The sequence below is a fragment of the Lonchura striata genome, chromosome 6, assembly GCF_050655825.1.
Source record: "Lonchura striata isolate lonStrDom1 chromosome 6, ASM5065582v1, whole genome shotgun sequence".
Classification (NCBI taxonomy): domain Eukaryota; kingdom Metazoa; phylum Chordata; class Aves; order Passeriformes; family Estrildidae; genus Lonchura; species Lonchura striata.
Genome location: NC_140708.1, coordinates 38,577,159 through 38,598,007, shown reverse-complemented (window position 1 = coordinate 38,598,007; position 20,849 = coordinate 38,577,159). Strand labels below are relative to the sequence as shown.

Here is a 20,849-nt window from a genome sequence, read left to right as displayed (position 1 = left end):
TTCAGCTGTTCAGTGAGCCTCCTGGTCAAGCCTGATCCACCTGATCTCCTCAACCTACAGTCAAATGTCAGGAGCTAACCCCCATGCACAGCTGAATGTCAAACTCCTTAAACTGACTGAACACAGACTCACAGTCCGTGCTGCTGAGGATGAAAAAACACAAAAGCCCAAATTCTTGCAGCTGATCTTAGCCCAGCCCTGGGGAAGAGCCAGCTCATCATTTCACCATGGGGGCAAAGGGAAAACATCACCTTCTCACAGCCTTACTCATCCCATTAAAGAAGATGTGCAAATAAAGCACATTAAAGGCTGGACTTGATGTTCTGGAGGTTGAACTCTGTGATCTCAGAGGTCTTTTCCAACCTAAATGGTTCTGTAATTCTAAATGATTCTGTGGCTGCTGCCAGCTGGCAGGGAGGGAAGTGCAAAGCACAGATTTGAGCCTCGACAGGAGAAGATTCTCTCTTGGTCTGAAGAGAAGTTGCACTCTTGGGTCCCACACACTGAGTCCCCTGGAAGCCAAAGGATGGTTGGGAGGCTGATCAAGCCTTGATTTCACATTCAGGCACCTCAGCCTGACTTTCATGAGCAGAGTTCAAGTCTGAAATCTGTTCACCAGGACTTGGTGTAGCAGCAGGAAGAGCACAGCAGAGATGCTGCTGCTCTGTGAAGGGGCAGACATTTCTCAGGTGGCATGAATAATTCCTACACTATTAGTTTACATTCTCATACTGCACAGACTCTGCACAAATGGAGCCAGAGCCTCTGGGGAAGGGAGATAACATTTACAGCTTCCACACGCTCTGGGAACAGGCACAGAATGGGGATCTGAGCTCATCTCGACTCAAATAAATGATCACCAGTAGACCCAGGCCTTTTACTGGGAGTTTTTAAAACAGGCAATGGCTTAACAGAAAATAGGAATGTGTTTTATCACATCAATACTTTTTTCTAAAGATATCCAGGCTGCACTGGGTATTGTAGTTAAAAACATGAAGGGCAAAGAAAGCTGGAGGAACAGAAAGGAACAGCTACAAACCAGATCCTGCAATGGGGCAGCTCCCACAGAGATGGAACACTGCTGCAACAGATGGAGAATGTAAGCACTGGACCTCTAAAAAAAGGATAAAAATGGTGGTGGGAGCACTATTAAACACTCCTCTAAGCACTGGCCCTCTAAAAGAAGGATAAAAACAGTGGTGGGAGCACTATTAAACACTCCCTCTTCTGCCCTCTGCCTGACTCCAACTGTGCTGACATCCTTGGGAGCAGAAGGGAATCTCACTGGGTCCTGAGCATGTGCCAGCTGGAGAATTCACTCCAAAACTGCTTTTACTCCAAGCCCACTTGTGGTGCATCCTGAGGAAATCCCTGATCCCACCCAGCAGGAAGGTGCCACGCACCCTGGGATGTCACACTTGGAGAGGAGGGAGAAGTCCAAGGCAGAGCCATGGCAGTGCCCAGCAGGAGCCAGTACCACGGGCAGGATTCTGCTCTCAAATGATCCAGGACAAAACCACAGCAAGCAGAATCTTCCTCAAACACAGATCTGTGGGACCCCACTTTCCCCACCCTCCAAGGAGGACAAAATCAGCATTCCCAGCTGCTTTAAGTTACTTTAAACTGAGGCTTCATTATGCTTCTATTAAACAACTAAAAATCCCCTGAAGTAAGGGAAGAACTCTCCAGGGTCACCTGTCCCCAAGTATATCTTTTGACACTCTTTTAGATTTGATTTATTACAACACCTTCCATAAAGTCCCAGCCTTCTCTTTTGCACAGCTAAATCTGTCTTTATGTAGCTCCCTGCAATCACTCAGTGGCCTTGGCAAATGTAAATAACTTGGCTCAGCTAAATGTTTCCAGAAGTATTTTTTAGAAGAAAACAACAGCAGCACACCCTAAGATTGCATTCCACATCCATAGATCAAAAATACATTTAACATCACCATGTAAGACTTCCAAGATGGTCTAATCTTCCAAAGAAACATACCTTTTCTTCATGTGTCTGTATATAAAAATTCACCAAAGTGCTAGGAAAAAAACAACCCAGCTTTCAGAAATGTGCATTTGATGTGTGTTTTATCAGCCCTCAAACATCTGAAATATTCCTGGAGGGCAGGGAGAGGAGCATCAGCATCCTGAAGTTTGAGGTTCCTGGTTGCAATATAATGTGCTAATGAGTGCAGTGGGGTTGAGGGGGAAAGTGTGGGGAGCCAAAAAAAAGGCACCTCAAAATCTGGGATTTTTACAGACTTTAACTCATTACCTTGACCACTTCACCACCATCAACTTTCATCAGCTGCTTCAAGTTCTGGTGCAACAGGCTCGTGTTGGATCTCCACTTCAGCAGTCCCAAGAGATCAACTAGGAGTAAAAAAAAAAAACAATTATCTCCTGCAGGCTCTTTCCCTTTCCTCACTCTCCATCACCATATGCAGGACAAAGTTTTATTTCCATACTTCAGCTTTTTTCCCTGGACAACAGTGTATTTCTGGTACCCTCTGGTGCTGCAGAAAGCTGGGACAATCCTTGTGCCCAGACAGAACTCAAAGGCTTTCAGAAAAGCAGCCAGCTTTTGAAATATCAGCAGGAAAATCTAGGCCAAGGAAGCCTGGTCCCTGGGTTTTTGATTTGCTGTACACAACAGTTGTGTATTTAGGGAAAAAAAAAGCCAAAATGAAATTAGTCAGCCACCAACACAGTAGTATCTACAGGGCAGTGACTCTCCCAGCATTAATGGTTCCAGCTTCTCTGCTCTCACTGCATAAACTGGGAAGAAAATAAAGCACAATGAAGCACAAAGAGTTGCAAACTAACTCAGAGTGGGGGCAATGAATATCTGCCAGTGCTCAGTGCTTGGCTGCTCCCAGGGCATGGACCCTGAGGCCCAGCCCAGATCATGCCAGTGCTCCCATCCCCAAACCCTGCAGCATTCCCTGATGGATAATGCAGGAGGCCAGCTCTCTCATTTGTGATCACAGATTCCTCTAGAGAAACTCCTGGGGAGGGGCTCTCAGCAGGGTTCACCTGCAGAGCAGCAGCTCCCCAGTGAATACCAACCCCAGCCCAGACCCCAAACCCCACACTGCTCCTGCCTTGGCCAAAGCAGCCCCAGGGGAAAGTTCTTCCCCATGGAAAATCAGCTTTCAGCACAAAACAGAACTCCCAGCAACTCCTGCTCAGGAGAAGCCTTCAGTAACAAACTGAACACAATGATCACAAAGGTCTTCTCCAAGTTCAATGATTTGATGGCTAATTTAAAGCCTCACTGCCTTCAGTTTAGCCCCTGGCCCACATCCCCAGATAACTCATACTGTGTGAATTGTGCCCAAACTCACTCAAAACAGGCACTTTCTCCCAACAAATACCCCCTCATCACCTCTTTGCTATTCAGGCTTTCAAAGCAACCAACACAACGTTTACCAAGGCATGACTCTGCAGAGTTTGTTCTGGAAATCATCTGCAAAGACTTAAAGCAGCTGCTAGGCTTTTCTCAAAAACCTTTCATTTTAAGTAATAAATGAAATTACTCCTAGTGGAAAGCCCTACAGTACTCCTTGGAAAGAGTCCCCTCTGAGCAGCACTCAAACCAAGCCTTCTCATCATCTCTTTGTGAGGAGAAATCAAGGGAGTTTTACTGCATTAAAGCTTTGAAAGAGTTGAATCCAAGTCCTCCATTCCCTTTTAATACATCCTACAAGAAGTCTATAGCCTGAACCCAAAGTCTTAGAAACTCAGTATTAAAAAAAAAAAAAAAAATTGCTTCTGGAAGCCAAGCAAAGATGCCTCCATGAGTTACCCAAAGTGTTTCATGGATATATTTATATCAGCTTCCCACCCCTGAATTTGGCTGCAGTCTGACTTCTAACAAGGCATCAGCTTGACAGAAGAAATGATGTGAACAAAAGCCAGCCCACAGACGAGCTCTGAACAGCATCATGGATTGCCCCAAGAAAACAAACCCACGTGGACTGGCAGCGTGATGGCAGAGCAAATGCTAAATGAATATACATTTGTGAGCACAAAATGTCAGTGCAGGCCAGCTGAAAGGGAAAAATAACTTACAGGGGATGGAAAAATGGGCACTCGCTGGGAATGCAAGCATTAATTAACCCCAGCAAAGCAGCAGTCAGGCAGCTAATCCCACTCTTTCCACAGGGCTGTGTGTAAAATAATGCAGAAAAAGGATTTAAAACAGTATTTTAGCCTACAGGAAACAGGAATGATGGAGTAAGCCTAGGTCAAGGGACATTTGAGATTAGAAAACATCAAGAGGAAGACAGAATGAGGTTGCCCAGAGAAGCTGTGGCTGCCCCTGGATCCCTGGAAGTGTCCAGGGCCAGGTTGCAGCAATGTGCAACAGTGGGAAGTGTCCCTGGGTGATCATTAAGGTCACTCCCAACCCAAACCAGTCTGGGATCTGTGAATTCCCATTAAACAAACAGACTGCAAAGTCCCCAGCAGCAACTGGGCTTTATTAATGTGATTTATTATTCTAGGGACTGCATCTGAAGATTGTTCTTTTACAAGGTATTTAACAAGTGGAAGGAAACACCCCAAGTTCCTGCCTGTCTGCTTTCCTTAACCTGGATCTATGCAAAACTTCCCTACAGTAACACCCAAACTTCTCCCAAAGCCCAGACACTGAATTCAGCTAGATATTTCCCCTCTAACTAAATTCCCATCTGTTCTTTGAAATTCTCTGCCTTCTTGACTTTAACATTTGATTTTCCAGTCTGTGTGATTTTTATTTTAATTCTGTGCTTACATCTTCACTTTTTATGCCACCATAGCGCTTCAATTTGTCCTCTGTGTGTGTTGGGGTTTTTTTAATTATCAATTGTGCTAAGTCAAATTTCTCACAAGCGTTCTCCAAAATCCTGGTCCCCCTGTTTCCTCCAAGTCCTGACTCCAGTGAAGGAACAGCCACTCTTATCCAGAGATCTGAGTCCTTCAGGCAGAAGAGAAAACAGAAATTCTTGGAATAAGCTTTCGAGGTGCCCTGGATGCTTCCAACAGCAAATCCACAGGGACAGCACAGCCAGCTCTGCCTACTGATAACTGAACATTTTCCCAGCCATTAATGCAATTCCAGCTCTGTTCCTGAGAATCAAAGGACATCCTGGAAGAGGCACCAGGAGCATTTACTTCCACAGGCACTGAGGGTTCCTCCTCCTGCTCTTTGTCTTGTGTCACCAGTCTTCCTCAAAATTAACTGCAAAATCCAGGAAAAGGTCAGGGAATGTCCTGCTTTAATAAATTCTGCTCAGATCACTAAAAACTGGTCAAGTGCTAAACTGAGTAGACACCTCACACCATCACTCTCTCTCAAAGTCTCAGCAGTGGCCAAGTTTGTTATTTTGAAGACTTTTCCATGCTAAGGACATTGATTACTGATGGAAAAGGAACATTAAAAACGCAAAGTTCATAGAGAACCAAAGTCAAGGGAGTGTTCAAAGAGCTCAGACACAAAAAAGTCTCTGCACCATCAAACACCATGCAGAAAAAGCCAGATTCAGAATTACTAAAAATAACTCTTAAGGTCAGTTCTAAGATAGTTATGGAGGGTAAAGAAAGAACTACTATAGGCAACAAAAAGGAGAAAAAATTTGCTTTGGCTCAACATTTTTGTAAGTGAGGATGAAAACTGATTTTTATTTACTTGTTTTTTAAAAGAGTTAAAGAAAGAATATTAACCAACCCTTTTACAAAACTCAAAATCAGCCTCAGAAATCACCATCTGAAAACCACTGTCAACTTTTAGATGAAAACTGATATGTGAGGGAGGAACTTAATGATGATTTTTTGGTTTTGTTTCTTGGTGATCTTCCTTAATAATGTCACAGTACTTTGAAGAGAGAAAAGACTTTGGCAACTCTGAGGAAAAGTTTCCCAGACAACATAATTAACAGCAGCATTAAATAAAGATCAGGCCTTCAAAGCAAACAATATGTAAATTAAGCACCAAACAATGCTCAGGCTTAATTTTAATAGCAGTTCTGTGAAAGCCACGTCAATATATTGATCACTGGGAAACACTTTTAACTACTGACAAGCACTAGGGAAGGCTGAAGGGAAAAACAGCTCTGATTTTCTGGCAAAAAGCAGTTTAATTCCAGATGTTGGATCCTGCCCTCCCAGTCCCAGCCCCACTGGGGATTGGGAGAGCAGTGTGCTGCGAGCCCATCTCTGCTGGGAAATCCTACAAGCACATCCCAGTTTTTGTGCCAGGCTCCCAGGCTGCCAGCCTGCAGTGGATGAGATGTGTTCTGCATGTGAAACAGCCGGGATGAGCTGGGAGATGCCACCGGGGCTGGAGTCACAACAGCAGGGACATCCCCCCGGGCAGAGGGGACTCTGCAGTGCCATGGTGATCCCCACCAGCTCCCCAAAACCCCTCCTGAGTCACAGCAGCTCCCTGCAATGCCTCACTCCCCATGGAATGACCCTCCCACGCTGCTGGTGCAGCCAGCCATCGCTCCATGGCAACCGAGCCCAGAATTGCACGGAGGGCACAGGCTGCAAATGGGAAATATTTGCTTTGGTGGCTGCCACCAGCTTCCCACAGCCTTGGGATGCACTCAGCCAGCTGACAAACAGGAGAAATGCACGGAATGAGAGGTTGAAAAGGAACACACCAAGCCAAGGGCACTCCTGGGAAGGTGTGGGAATATTGTAAATGTAGGCGAACCCAATGGGAAGGAATGCTGATGTCTGACTCAATTCAGAAGGCTGAATGATTTCTTTATTATAACTATGCTAAAATACTTTAATATACTATATAAAAGGAGGATACTAAAACTACATTCTACTTTCTCTGATTCTCTATCTCCAACACAACTCGTGCCCCTCTCTGAGAGTGCAGCCTCAGGTGGGTTGGATTGGCCATCAGGCTCAAACAATCCTCACCAGAATCCAACCAAGCATCACCCCAGGGAAACAATTCTCCAAACACATTCCACATGGGAAAAACAAGGAGCAGAAATAGAAACTGTTTTCTCTTTTATTTCTCTCTGTGCACCTCTATGAAAAATCCTGAGAGTGAGAGAAATGTGCTTGCCACGTGGGAAGATGAGGGTGACCTGCAGGTAACACAAAGGAAGAGAACATCAGAGGGGTCCTCAGCCCTGAAATATGGATATTGCACCTTGGAATAACAAACCAGCATGTCTGGGAGCAGAGCCCTGATATTACCTACTCTTGAGAGCAAACTCATCCCCTCCCTCAGTGCTATTTTTCAAAGAAAAGTGAAATGCCACAGAGCCTGTTTCAGTGGATCTCAGGGCAAGAGCCTCAACTATGTGGGAAACAATAACTTGGGATTCTTCTGTTTTTGCAGAGACATCAACTGCTCTGGAGCAAAACTGAGGAAAGCTTGGATGGTTCACACACTCACCCAACACAGTCTAACCCAGCAAACATGGAATGGGGATGGAGAAGGCAGCAAAGTCAGCACACAGATCCCAGCACTGCTGGGAGGAGCAGGAGCTCCAGCAGCCCTGGGGACTCACCATTCTGGGTAAGTTTTGTTGAACAGACCAGGGTGGAAATCTGGAAGGAGTCTTTGCTGATGGTGCAGCTCCCAAGGTTCTGCATGCTCTTGCCTGTTGCTGAGTGTCCCTTCTCCTCCAGCTCAATTTTTGTGGATGGCAGGCTGAGATAGGTCGAGGCATCCTCCAGCTTCTTGGCCTCTGCCTACAGGGATGTTTGAAACACAGCAGGAGAAAATAATCCAGTCAAAACCTCAGCAGTAAGAAAATTTTAACCTTTAATACTGGGTTTCCTTAGGTTTGGAGCTATCAAATGCATCTTTAACACCAATTTAGCACTAATCTGGCTACATTAGAGCCAAAATGGGATTATTAAAAAGGCCACAGAACTCACTTATCCCAACCCACAAAAAAACTCAACAAATCCTGTTGAAATTACAACATATTGAAGGCTTAACACTCAATCTCCCATATAAGCAAACTGCTCAGAACTTGCTGCTTAGTTTGATTTAACAGCAGAGTTAAAAACACATTTTCCAGTGTAATTCTGGTAATTCTGGAACAGAATTCCCCAGAAGCCATTTAGTGGAGCTTCCCTGCTGGGAAGTCAAAATTCTACCTTGTATACTATAAGGTCGTGCTCTCCATCCCTCAGAGTTGTCCCATCATATCTCATGAGCTTCACAAATGCCAGAGCAAATATTTTCTCAGATTTATCTTTGGCTGTTACAAAAAAAAAAAAAAAAAAAAAAAAAAAAATCAATCACCACAATTATTTCTACAGTCAGGACACCTAAATCTCACAAACATGGACAATCTATCAGTGAGCGACCACAGCAAAAATTCTCATGTAAATTAAGTGTACAAAAAAATAGGAAAGTTTTCTAAAAGCAAGACAGAACCAAAAAAAGAAAAATGAACACATCAACAATAACCAGATGCTTCTTATTTCCATATTCTGTCTGTTCTTCTTGGAAAGCTTCATAAAGGCAAATTTCAAAAACAAAACAGAAAAGTGATGCATTGAGAAAGCCCAGGTTTTTAGAAGAATGGCAGTGTCTGGCAGCTGGAATAAAGATTAAACACCAGCACTGAGGATCTCATCAGAGCACAGAGCCCTGAGGACAGACATTTGGAGGGGGAACATTAGAAGCAAAACAAAAACTGGATCCATAAATGCAGATGAAGTGCCTCAGATTTTTGAAAGCTGACCCATTCTGCAGCCAACAGGAACTACAAAATGCATTCAGCTTGTTCTTGGTCAAATCTGTTGGCAAAAATTTAAAAGAAAAAAGCAACAGATGAAGGAGAGATCACAAAGGAAGCTGAGAACCAAAGCCAGAAGGAAAGTGTCATCACCTTGGGACAGCCCAAGGAGCCTGGGAGAAAGCTCTGAAAGGGGCTCTTGTTAATATTTAGGAGTGACCTCTTAAATATTTAGGTTGTGGCCAACCTAAATATTTGAGTCATTCTAATAACATTTCCGACTCTAATAATTTGTTGCACACAATCATAATTCTGATAATAATGACACTGACTTTAAGAACACTGTTTTCCTTAAGAAGTATCATTGTCTAGATCATTTCATTAATATTCTTAATCCCAAAGTCTTCAATTAGTGATGCTAAGCCAACTCTAAACTTTCATGTTCTCATTTGATGAAGATCTTTATTAGTCCCTACCTCTAAGATACAGAATACCACAATCCTCTGAGTTATTAATGAAAAGCTTTACTCCATTAGTAACCGAGTAAAAAATTTCATTTATCCCCTTTGGGGGAAAAAAACTGGGCAGGGAAGGAAAAACTCAATCAAGATAGGTAAGAGTGAGGAAGATGTAATGAGAAAAAGGAGCCGAGATATGACAAAGTGTCACAAATTTAATCCCACACTAAAAGCAATGACAATGATCAGTTCTAGATTGGGAATGTGGGAATAGCATCTCTGCTCTAGGAATTCCCAAGGATGATGCCTTGTGCAGGCTGTCCTAAAGCAGAGGCTCTAAAAATGAACCGTTCATTTCCAAAGGGAACTGAACAGAACAGGGTTGGAATTAGCATCACTTGTTGTGAATTCCTAAACAAAAATAAGATATTGTCAGATATTGAAGCACTGGACACCTGCAAAGCCACACCACATGAAAGGTATTTTGATGTGCTCAGATGGAAACATGGAATGGTTTGGAAGGGATCAAAGGTGATCTTCCACTGATGCCTTGTGCAGGCTGACCTGGAGCAGAGGCTGGACAGAGTCACAGAATAAAGCAGGGATTTATTCCAGGATCTCCTCATGGATCCACCTTGGGCAGCACCAGAGCCCAGCCAGGGCTGCACCCAAATGACCCAAAATGGTCCCAGAATGAACCCAAATGACCCAAAATGGTCCCAAAATGCACGAGCGCTCCCGGGGCTCTCCCTGGGATCAGTTCTGCTCCATTGGCACCTTGGAGTTCATTGTCCCATTCCAGCTCCAGCCCAGGCAGTCCCACCCTGCTGGTTTTTCTCTCTCCAGCCCACGGTGTTTGTGCTCCTGGGCTGAGGTTTGGATCATTTGTCCTTGGTGCCCAGCTGGAGCAGGAATTGTTTTGTCTCCCTGCTCTGTGCAGAGCTCAGCATCCCCTGGTATAAATCCCAGACCCACACACTAAAGCAGCACAGAATGTGAAAACCAGAAAAGCTGAACCTGAGGAGCAAGGAGACGAGAGTTACTGAGGTACTGAGTTACTCACAGTCCTGGGAGGATCTGTGGCGGAAGGTGAACCTCAGGTGGCTGCGGTTCACGTCCTCGATGGGGATTGCAACCTGGCACCGGGGAGAGGAGAAGGAAACGGTCAGGGCAGCACCCTCAGCCTCCCCCAACCCCATCCAGGCATCTTCCAGCACTTCTCAATGACCACTGAGTGACAATCCCCGCAGCACATCCATCCTCAGCAGCCCCTTTTTGTCTACAGGCACAACAAGGCACCTTTGGAGTGAAAATTGTGCTGTGGGGAATAGCTGCAAGGCCCTGTGAGCACACAGCCCCTGCTCCCACTGCTGCAGAGACTGAATGGGTTCCAGAAAGCCACCATCAACCTCCAAACGTGGCACTGAGGTTATTACCCCAGCAAAACGACAGGATTAAAGCACAACCAGCTCCCCCCAGACTGTGATGAGTCCAGTACAAGGGGAGGGGAGGAGAAGGAAACAGGGCAGCACCTTCAGCCTCCCCCAGCTCCATCCAGACATCATCAATGAGTGACAATCCCAGCAGCACATCCATCCTCTGCCATTCCCCAACAGCCCTTTTCTGTCTACAGACAATAAGGCAACTCTGGAGTGAAAAATTCTGCTGTGGGGAGTAGCTGCAAGGCCCTGTGAGCACACAGCCCCTGCTCACAGGCAGGCTGAATGGATTCCACATTTGCAATCTCCAAACTTGGCAGTGGAAAGGTTATTACCCCAGCAAAACAAGCAGGCTTAAAGCACAACCACCTCCCCAAACAGTAATGAGCCCAACACTATGAAAAATGTGGTTTAGCATTAATATCCTGCTCTCCTCTAGGCCAGCTTCATGGAAACAGAGCAAACCATTCCTGAAGAGGTGCTGGAGTTTACCCACTACAGCCATCCTGAGCAATGGCTGAAATAAAATTCAATATGCAATAAAAGTCAAAGCCTTTCTTAGCTGAGCTATTCCGTGCCCTGCTGAACACAGGCACTGCATTTCTCCACTTTTGTTTCCCACTGGGAGCTGTATTAATGGCCAGAGAACTGTATTAATGGCCATTAACACCCAGAGAAGTTATTTTAACAGTTTAAATACCTTTACAGTCTCAAACCAACGAGGCTGCTTTACTTGGTAATAGATCACTGACTTGTACTCTGAGATGGCTTCATCACCAGCACCAGGAAAAATAACACTCTGCAAAAACAAACAGAAGTGACATTTATGTCACTTAAACTCCACTCTTTCAGTCAAATAAACAAAAAATAAATCAGTGAAGCAGGTCAGAATAAGAGAGAATGTTTCTCAAGAAACTGGTACCAAAATGAATACATTGAAAAGGCAAAATGTATTTAATAGTGACAAAAGTTTGGTTGAAAATAAAAACTGGGACCTTAAGCTGACAAATACAGCTGTTGAAAAGGCTTAACACGATATGTATCAAAATCAAAAAGCCCCCAGACATTAAATACTTTAATACCTCTAATCTCTTGCCATCTTCATCATAAACAGACACTGTGACTTCCACATTCTTTGCTGTGGTTTTACTGCCTTTGTCAAAATCTCCCTGCACCAAGGTGACATAGATGTCATTTCGAACATCTCCTGCAAGGGAAAGTCAAGCACAAAATAACCCACAATTCTCACAGCAAACCCAAGGATTTAGGAAACCAAGGACACACAGAAACAATGGCACAACATTTCAAACACCGCATTTCCACTTATTTTATTTTTACACAGCCTCTTCCAGTATTCACTCGAAAGGAGAAGTTTCAACACAGTCATTTATCCCATGCAAAGGTATTTTGCAATTTAAAATATTTTAACAGCCTACAAGAGGTCTCTAATCTCTTACAGCAGGAAGAGGTTTGATGTTTTTGCTGGCCTGGGGGTTGCAGGGGAGGGTTGTATTTAGATTTCTGACTAAAAATGCTCCTTAGCTCCACCCCAATTCAACAGAAATTTTTGACAATGAGCTGGGGAAACAGATTTATAATAATTTTATGAGCCAGCACAGGATGCAAACAAAGTGTTGAGGCACTGACTTGTAGAAGAAACTGTAAAATATCTGACAGACATCTGTCAGCAGCCACAGGGAGACCTGGACCTGGGGTGGGCTCTGGAAACATCCCACACATCCCCAGAGCCCATCAACCTGCAAAGGCCACTGCAGGTTCTGCTCTTGCTCATGGCAGTTTTTATTTTGAGAAGCACCACGGTTTTGGGTTGGTTTTCATGGCTTTTGGTTTGGTTTTGGGTTTCTTTTTGGTTTTCGTTTTTTGTTTTTTATTTTATTTTTTTTTGTAAACACCTGAAGTGAACATGCACAGAATACATGTATTTAAAAAAAAATGATGTGGCTCTCTTTCAAATGCATTCTCCAGATCTGGTACAACCCCTAAGAGAGCTGCTATCTCTAAATCAAGCCTGTGCCTCAAAAATCTGCTTTGGATTCAGCACGAGAGAGAAGTTTTACATATGTCCTTGCTATGGGGATAATACAAAGTGTGTACCTGGTGTACATTCATTGTAACTGGGAAAAAAAGGAGAATTTCCACTCTCACTGGGATTTCCTGTCTTCTTGACAGGGGTGGGAGCTTTATTTATTGATGTTGGTATTAAAGCATTTTACATTTATTTTTAATGAGACAACATCTTTGATTTTTTTTTTTTATGCATACCATACCTTAACCTCATCTTTTTTTTTTTTTTTTTCCTCCAAAACCTCCCATACATACAGACATTTAAAGCAAGTTAAAATATAACAAAGCAGCGTTCATTAAGTGCCTTACCAGGCATGATAATCTCAGGAAAGCCCATTTTCCGAGCCACTGCTGTTGACCTGTCCACTAAGTGTGGAAACTCTTTCCTAATCTGATGGATATCTCCTGGAAGAAGTTTCAAAGTCACCCACAGACCTGTCGTATAAAAAAACCCACAATTATCAAACTGCTGGGATTTTTTCCTGCTTACTATAGATTTCTTTCTACAACTTGAAAAAATGTAAAAATTTTAAAATAATTAGGTATGTTAAGATAACTGATCTTCCTTTACTAAAAAAAATACAAAACATTTAAAACACTCAACAGATCTCATCACTTCACACAAAAATATGAGTACAGCACACAAAATTATTTCTGATTATGTTTCATGTTCTTTTTAATGAGATATTTATCTTCCATGGGGAAAAAAAGCAAGGATGATTTGCATGGAAAAGATTCCAAGCAATACCAGCAGATCCACACCCCAAACTGATTGATCACCACCCCATAACCTGTTTTTACTGCTCTGAGCACACAAATCTACAGCATCAGCTTCACACAGCTGATATTTTTCTGCTCAGTAGCAGAAGAAGCCACTAAAAAGCTGCTGCTTGCCAACTAACATCAGGCACATTTGTTACAGGAAAAAGAAAGATGCCAAAGTGAGGAAAAACGCCCATAAAAATAAAAAAGAAATCCATCCCAAAGAAGCCTCCACTTGGTGAAGTGGCTGGCAATCATGTTTTAGCACAAAATAATCACAGCAGCAATTTACAGAAGAAAATCCTAAAATTAAAAGCAATGAAAAACACCCCAAAAATATTCATCCACAAAATAAATTGTGGGTTACCCTGTTAGAGAATTAACTGTACATTCATTTTGTGTACACTTGGCAGCTTGTCTTTTCCATGGTAGCTCTGTGAGAGTTTCTGGGCTGATTTGTTGCCAGGGATGGTTCTGACAGCTGCTGTTTCACTGAGCTGCAACTGTACCTGCACTGACTGGCTAAGGAACAACTCCTAACCCTTCTTCTGTTTGCTTGGGAACTCTTTTTTAGGGAAAGAACCTGGAATGAATCAAAAACACTGAAATGTTTTCTCCTGTGGGACACACACTGGCCACAGGTGAAAACAAGGAGGGGAAGCAGATAAAACTTTTCCTTATTAGCTAAAGGAGAATCTCAAAATAAGGTTTGTGTAAAATTTTGTTTGATACTGATTAGTGCAAAAAGTCAGGAAAAAGTGTGTAGTTTTCCTGGGGTTTGGTCAGACATGGAGTGATACAGGTATTCAGAGTGTTTGGTGGAAACTGCATTAATCAGCATAACTCCACATTAATCCACAATTCCAGAAAATATTGAAGCCAGCATTGGAATAACTGGGCACAGACACATCACGATCATGAGACCACACACAAAAATAAATCAACCCAGAGCAGTGGCCTAGGGAAGGCACCAGGGAAGGTTTCAGAGGGGTTGCCTGGCTCTGGCTCCCTCCTCACCTGCAAGCTCAGGTCTCCTGGGGAAGAGCAAAACGTCCCAAGTGCAGATGCAGAGAGGAAAAATATGGGCAAGGAAGAGAAGAAAGAGAATATCCTTCAGAGAGGTAAAAATCCAGAGCTCAAGAGCACAAGAGGCGAGTCCTTGAGTCAGCACCTCCAGCAGAAGATCACTCATGGGATAGGTGGGGTTGGGAGGGACCTCTGGAGATCACCCAGTCCTGCCAAGGGCAGCAGGTGACACAGGAACGTGTTCAGGTGGGTTGGGAATGTCTGCACAAAGGGAAACTCCACATCCTCCCTGGGCAGCTGTTTCAGAGCTCTGCCACCCTCCACGGAAAGAAGTTAAGAAGTTCTTCCTCATGGTGAGGTGGAACTTGTGTCTTAGTTTATGGCCACTGCTCCTTGCCATGTCATGGGGAAGCACTGAAAAGAGTCTGGCCCCATCCCCTGACACCCTGTGGATGTATTTCTATGGAATAATGAGATTCCCTCTCAGTCTCCTCCTCCCCAGAGTAACCAGGCCCAGCTCCTTCAGTCTCTGCTCATCAGAGGTGTTCAGACCTTTGATCATCTTGGTGGCCTCCCCTGGACCCTCTCCAGCAGAAACAAAGACCTCCAAGAGCTGAACGATGCCACAACATGCAGAGTCCACAGTGGGCAGGGGAAAAACGATGGGGAAGGGGGAAGAGCAGGGAAAAGGAAGGAACAAAACCGTACAAAAACAATTCTTTGATCCCAAAATCAAAACCACCATGGCACGAAGCAAATGAAGGCGCAAAGGGAGAGCGGTACCTACCCTGACCCTTGTGGTTGACTTCTTTAGCAGCAATCACTTTGTTTATAACAGTCTGCAGGAAATCATTCTCCCCTGCCACCCTGGGTGAAAAACGGGATGATATGTTCAGCTGCTTGTGTCGAATGGCGTCATCCAACGCTAGCCTGGAGGATGCACATGACGACCAACACCAGGAGACAAAGGGGCACAGAAAACCAGAAGTCACAGTGACAAGGGAACACAAAAGATCGTATCATAGTTGTGACAAAGAGTATTTATTAGTCAACGCAGGACAAAGGACAGGAAAGGTAACAAGAAAGACAGAGGGAGATCATTAATCAGAAGAACGCTGATCTACCACAGAGAGTCCAGCACACCTGGGAGGGCTCTGCTCCCTCAGGGACAGGGACAGTCCTCGGGGAGCAGGGGGAGGTCTCCCAGCTGGGAGTCCCCGTTTACGCAGGGAAAACCCACACAGGCAGTTCTCTTTTATATAAATATTGAATTATAGATATATTCATAGCAGACTGGCCCTGCAACACCTCCAGGGTCACCTCTGTCATTCCACAGGTGAAGTGCCTGAAGGAACAGCTCCCATCAATCTCACAGGGAAAAGGAGGAGAAGAGCAGACAACCCAAACTCGGTGAACAAATGAGAGGATGGGGACGATAAATAAACAGCAGCATCAGGTGGCACTGAAGTAAATCTTGCCAAGTGCTTTTGACAGCCATTGTGCTGGTGGCCAGTGAATGAATACAAACAAAGATATGAAAACAGAATTGCATGTGGTACAACAGAAATAAAGCATGGGATGAGGAGAAAAATGTGCCTCATATACACAGCCCAAGTCTACATTGGAAATAACAATACCAGCGTTCACCCTGCATTCACTTATACCTTATTCATGTCCTTTGGGATAGACTTTTTCAGGAGAATGTTTTCATTTATTACAGGGGAAAAAGAAAAATCACACTGTGCATCTTTTTAAAGCTCTGTGTATATGAAACAGGAAAAATGAATTGGTGCTAATGGAGCAGAAAACTGGATGTTTCATTAGCACCCCCTCTGAAAGGTTCATTTTCATTGTATACATCCACACACTTGCTAAAAAAATTACTTTTTTATTGTTTACCATATAACATGTATCCTTCTCTTCCCCAAACCCCATTTTCCTTCAAAAATGGAATTGTACTTTGATTTTGTCATTAGGAGCCCCTATCCCTGCAAGACCTGCACATCTTCCAGTCCTCTCACCAGCCCTACACCTTCAAACCACAAGGGCTTCCTCAATTAGGCCTATTCCCCAAAACAAAGTTAATTTAAGATTTTATTATGTCAAGCTTTTAAAAAAAATATTATTAGAAGCCCATCTGAATATCCATTAGTGGATTAATCAAGGAATTTAGCTCCCATAATTATGTTTTGCCTTTTGGAACAGATGGCAGTCTAGCACATTCCACAATGGGAAAACAAAGCATCCATACTTCATGTAGATTTATTTGCCTTATCCCTTCTACCTTTCCTCACTTCATGGAAGTAAAAACTTATAGGTAGAACATGATCTCTATTGATCTCAGGCAGAGTTAAACCAGCAATGAACTTACTCTAAGCATTCCACCTCTTACACATTCTCCCCCTGACATCTTGAAACAAAAAGAAAACAAGGCCGCAGAACTGGGAATGGATGCTTTAAACACAAAAAGCCCTCAAGTTTCTGGGGATATCACTGTTGCAGCTAATGGCAAATTATCAGGGAAGATGTATTAGCAATACTACTCAGGAGAAAATACTCCATGGTAATAAATTAGCTTAAAATATTAGCTTTTTTAAAAAAAAATCAAAGTTAAAATCTTGATTTTTTCACTCCTGCTTGTTCTTGCACGTGCTCCCTACTTACGGCTGGAAGGGGATGAAGTGCTGCTTGTCCTCATCATCAACCTTCCCGTTAATGATGTCAGTAACATCCATCACTGCAAAGACAAACCAAGGGCACTGAATCAACTGAGCAACGTGGGAAGAGGGAACCCCCCAGGGAACTGAAGCCCCAGTGACTCAGAAGAGGGGTGGAATTATGAACTGTGGAATTTCAGAGTTGTCTATGGAATAACAAACGAGCTTTGGAATCTCGGCTACACAAACCCCGGTAGGGAGAGGATACAGCAAGCAGTCTGATGAGATTTGGAGCAACTCTTTGAGTTTATACAAGCCCACAGCAGTTCCACCACCCGATTTCCAGGGAAGAATTGCAGAGGAGATGGAGAGATCCCCCCAGAGGTACCTGCCACCCCGAAGGGCCGGCGCAGCCCCGACGTGAGCTTCCTGGTGTTGTTGTCCCGCAGCTCCATCCTGCCCACACGCACGATCTGACACACAAAACTGATCTTCTCTCTCTTCAGGTCCTTGCTGCCCAGGTCCTACAAACAATAGTGACATCAGGCTGCTTTCTAATAGCTGAATTTCAAGTTCCATTTCGGCAGAGGGTTTGCTGCTCAGAATTTGCCTTTGCTGTGAAAGCCTCTAACAAAAAGTGCTCTCACAGTAGAGCAGCTTTTGTAACAGCACTTCAGCATCTTACTGGAGTTCTGGGCAAATTCATTCCTTAGGAAGTCAAATCATTTCTAATAAATTCAAAAAATTCACTTTGGTTTTTCCCAGGGATTGAGAATATTTACCATTTAGTAGAAATGTCTCATGCAAGCCTTTGGCAGCACAGAACTGTAGAGTGGTTTGGGTTGGAAGGGACCTTCAAAATCATCTTGTTCCCATCCCAGCAATGAGCAAGGACACCTTCTACTGTCCCAAGCTGGCCTTCAATACTTCCAGGGATCCAGGGGCAGGCATGGCTTCTCCGGGTACTCGTGCCAGCACCTCACCCTCCCACGGAAGAATTCCTTCCCAATATCCCATCCAACCCCGCCCTCTGGCACTGGGAGCCATTCCCCTTGTCCTGTCACTCCATCCCCTGCCCCAGAGCCCCTCCCCAGCTCTGTCTGCCCCTGCAGAGGTGCCCACGCTGGTGGCACCCAGCTGGTGCCCGCCGCAGGGCGGCTCCGCGCACTCACGGTGAACACAGCCCGCAGGTTGTGCAGTCTGTCAATGTCCTTGGGGAGGCCACAGCTCGACCACCTCACCAGGTAGTTCTCACTGGAAAGAAGGATATTTTGAAGACTTTTTGTTTAATTCATAGAGCAACAGAACCACAGAATGCTTTGGGTTGGAAGGGATCGTGAAGAACATCTCGTTCCATCCCTGCCGCAGGCAGGGACCCCTTCCACCATCCCAGGGTGCTCCAAGCCCCTCCAACCTGGCCTTGGGCACTTCCAGGGATTGGGACAATCCCACAGCCTTTTGGGAAACCCATGCCAGTGCCTCACCACCCTCCCAGGAAAGGATTTCTTCCTAATATCCCATCTAAATCTACCCTCTTTCAGCTTAAAGCCATTCCCTCATGCCCTATCACTGAATGTCCTTTAACATAAGCAGATAAAATCAACTTCAGAATCTACAGGAGACTTTTCAACCCAATTTCCTTATCCTAAGGAAACAAACCCTGAGCAGGGAGCTGGCATTTCCCTTAGTGCACACAATTTTTATAAAGAAAGCAGCTCCTCAGCAACCAAGTGTGGGAATTCTGCAGCTCAGCAAGGGCACAGCCCTTGCAGGTGTGCTCACCTTGAATTTCCATTCTGCTCCTGGGGAACCACAAGCACAGCATGACCCTGAAACGTGCCCCAAGTGAAGGGACCTGCCTCTGCCTTTCACAGAAATTTGACTTTGCTAAGCCCCCAAACTGCCTCAGTACCATCCCTGAGTGAGCAGAGATAAAAATGGCACTGACCTGATGAATTTGGATTCCAGGGGGTCATACAGAGACATCAGGACTTCAGCATCTTCTCCTATTTTACACACAACGTTTTTTAAATTTACAAACAAAGCAAATGAAGGAGTGGCAGCAAACTTGGCTTGTCTGTTGATATCAATATTCTGCTTCTGAGACTGCAATTGAAGAACAAAATAAAGTTTAACTTAGCCTAACAGACATCCAGCTACTATAAAACTTTCCTAAAAATCTTACAAAAATAAGAGGAGGAGGTTTCCATTGAGTGTCTGCTCCTGTGATCTTTTTTTTCTGTTAAGTTTAATGACAGACAGATTTTCTGGATCTGTCTTGAAGTGCCACACCATAAGGAAAATGTTTTAGAAAAAGAGGAGAAAAAGGAGAGAAAAGATGTCTTCACTTATTAAGTAGAGAGAACCAAATGGAGTAAAAATAGAGCCTCACACATACCTTAAAAAAAAATCCAGGAACAGACAATAAAAAGAAACAGAAAAGTCCTTCCTTTTAAAAATAAGCATTCTGAACTGCAAAGGTGCTGCCAATTCAAGACTGAGAAGGGCTTTAAATTTTCCCCTTTTATTTCAACAAGTTTTTAGGACTGGCATAAAGAAACCATACAAGAATAGGGATTTTAGTCTTTGTGATTCTCAAATAGAAACTCTGATGACAACCTAACTAACAAACCTCTCACATGCACATCTCTGATATTAACCCACAAATGCAGCTGATTTATTCTTACAGGTCTGAACCATAAATTCTACTAAAGCCTTTAAAAGATGAAAAAAAACCCAGCCTAAGACATAAAAATTCTTACAAAATGTTTAAGCCTGATAATTCTTCATAAACACATCAAATCCCTCATTACCAATGCTAAAAGTAACTGTCAAGTAATTAGTTTACAGCCTTGTGTTTCCCAGGGAAAAGCCACAGAGTCTCTTACTTTTTCTTCCTGTAGCCTCTCTTCCACTTGCTTGGAAGCTATTTCATGTGCTCTGAAAAGGCTGATGGTGCTGGTCTGCTCTGGGTCCAAAATGTTGCCATCTTCATCTCTAACCACCAGATCTAAATCCAGAATTCTAAACAAGACAGCAAACATGTTTGTGAATTAACAGTGCTGAAAGGAATGCATAAAAAAAACCACCTGCCAAGTGTTCAACTTGCACACCTGACGTGTGATGGAAAAGAAATTATCTGAGAGATGATAATGCAATTTAACATGTCACCAGCCTGGGGATGCAAGTCACTTATTCCCACAGCTCAGGAAGAAGGGATGGAAACGAAACAGCACAACAGCTGGGGAAGCAACTTCTTAAACAAATAAATTTGCCAGAGACTTGGTCTCCTCCTCTGATTTATCCAACAGCCTGAACAACCAAGTCCCACCACACACAGCTCATGTCTCCCACTCCCCCTTCTCCTCCCACTGCAAACTCATGTTTTACCCACACCCCACAAGATAAGGCAGAAGTTGTTCCCTTTTTTTAAAGCAGAAGCCAGATCTCTGTCAGCAGGGTGTTAACATCCATAATTACCTTCTGCAGAGGGGAAGCTTTCTGCCATAATCAAAGCCAAGCTCAGGAAAAACCTTTCACTTTTCTCCACATTTTCCACAGTGCTGGCGGCAGTACCAAGGGTTAAAAAAATCAGATCCCTTCTCTAGGACTGCCCTTGTCACCTCCACCCCAATAAATGTGTCCCTATTTCCTTCTAACTCCCAGTGGAGCTGCTCTAACTTTAGAGTTGAAATATGTTTGATCAATGAGCTTAAATCAAAT

At 43.9% G+C, this 20,849-nt stretch overlaps 1 protein-coding gene across 2 annotated transcripts in view; it reads right to left on the bottom strand.

Moving 5' to 3' along the window:
* Positions 1-20,849, bottom strand: part of DOCK1 (dedicator of cytokinesis 1) — a 268,915-nt gene that overhangs the window by 213,727 nt on the left and 34,339 nt on the right. The window contains exons 7-19 of one of the 2 annotated variants that reach the window (XM_077784742.2): positions 20,015-20,150; positions 19,075-19,232; positions 18,299-18,380; positions 17,515-17,650; positions 17,134-17,206; positions 15,257-15,399; positions 12,991-13,116; positions 11,679-11,803; positions 11,297-11,395; positions 10,221-10,293; positions 8,113-8,216; positions 7,515-7,698; positions 2,270-2,367 (exon numbers count right to left, since the gene is read on the bottom strand). In XM_077784742.2, the coding sequence (XP_077640868.2) occupies positions 2,270-2,367; positions 7,515-7,698; positions 8,113-8,216; positions 10,221-10,293; positions 11,297-11,395; positions 11,679-11,803; positions 12,991-13,116; positions 15,257-15,399; positions 17,134-17,206; positions 17,515-17,650; positions 18,299-18,380; positions 19,075-19,232; positions 20,015-20,150 (1,537 nt within the window). The remainder of the gene's footprint in view (positions 1-2,269; positions 2,368-7,514; positions 7,699-8,112; positions 8,217-10,220; positions 10,294-11,296; positions 11,396-11,678; positions 11,804-12,990; positions 13,117-15,256; positions 15,400-17,133; positions 17,207-17,514; positions 17,651-18,298; positions 18,381-19,074; positions 19,233-20,014; positions 20,151-20,849) is intronic. The other variant, XM_077784744.2, reaches the window with a different exon arrangement.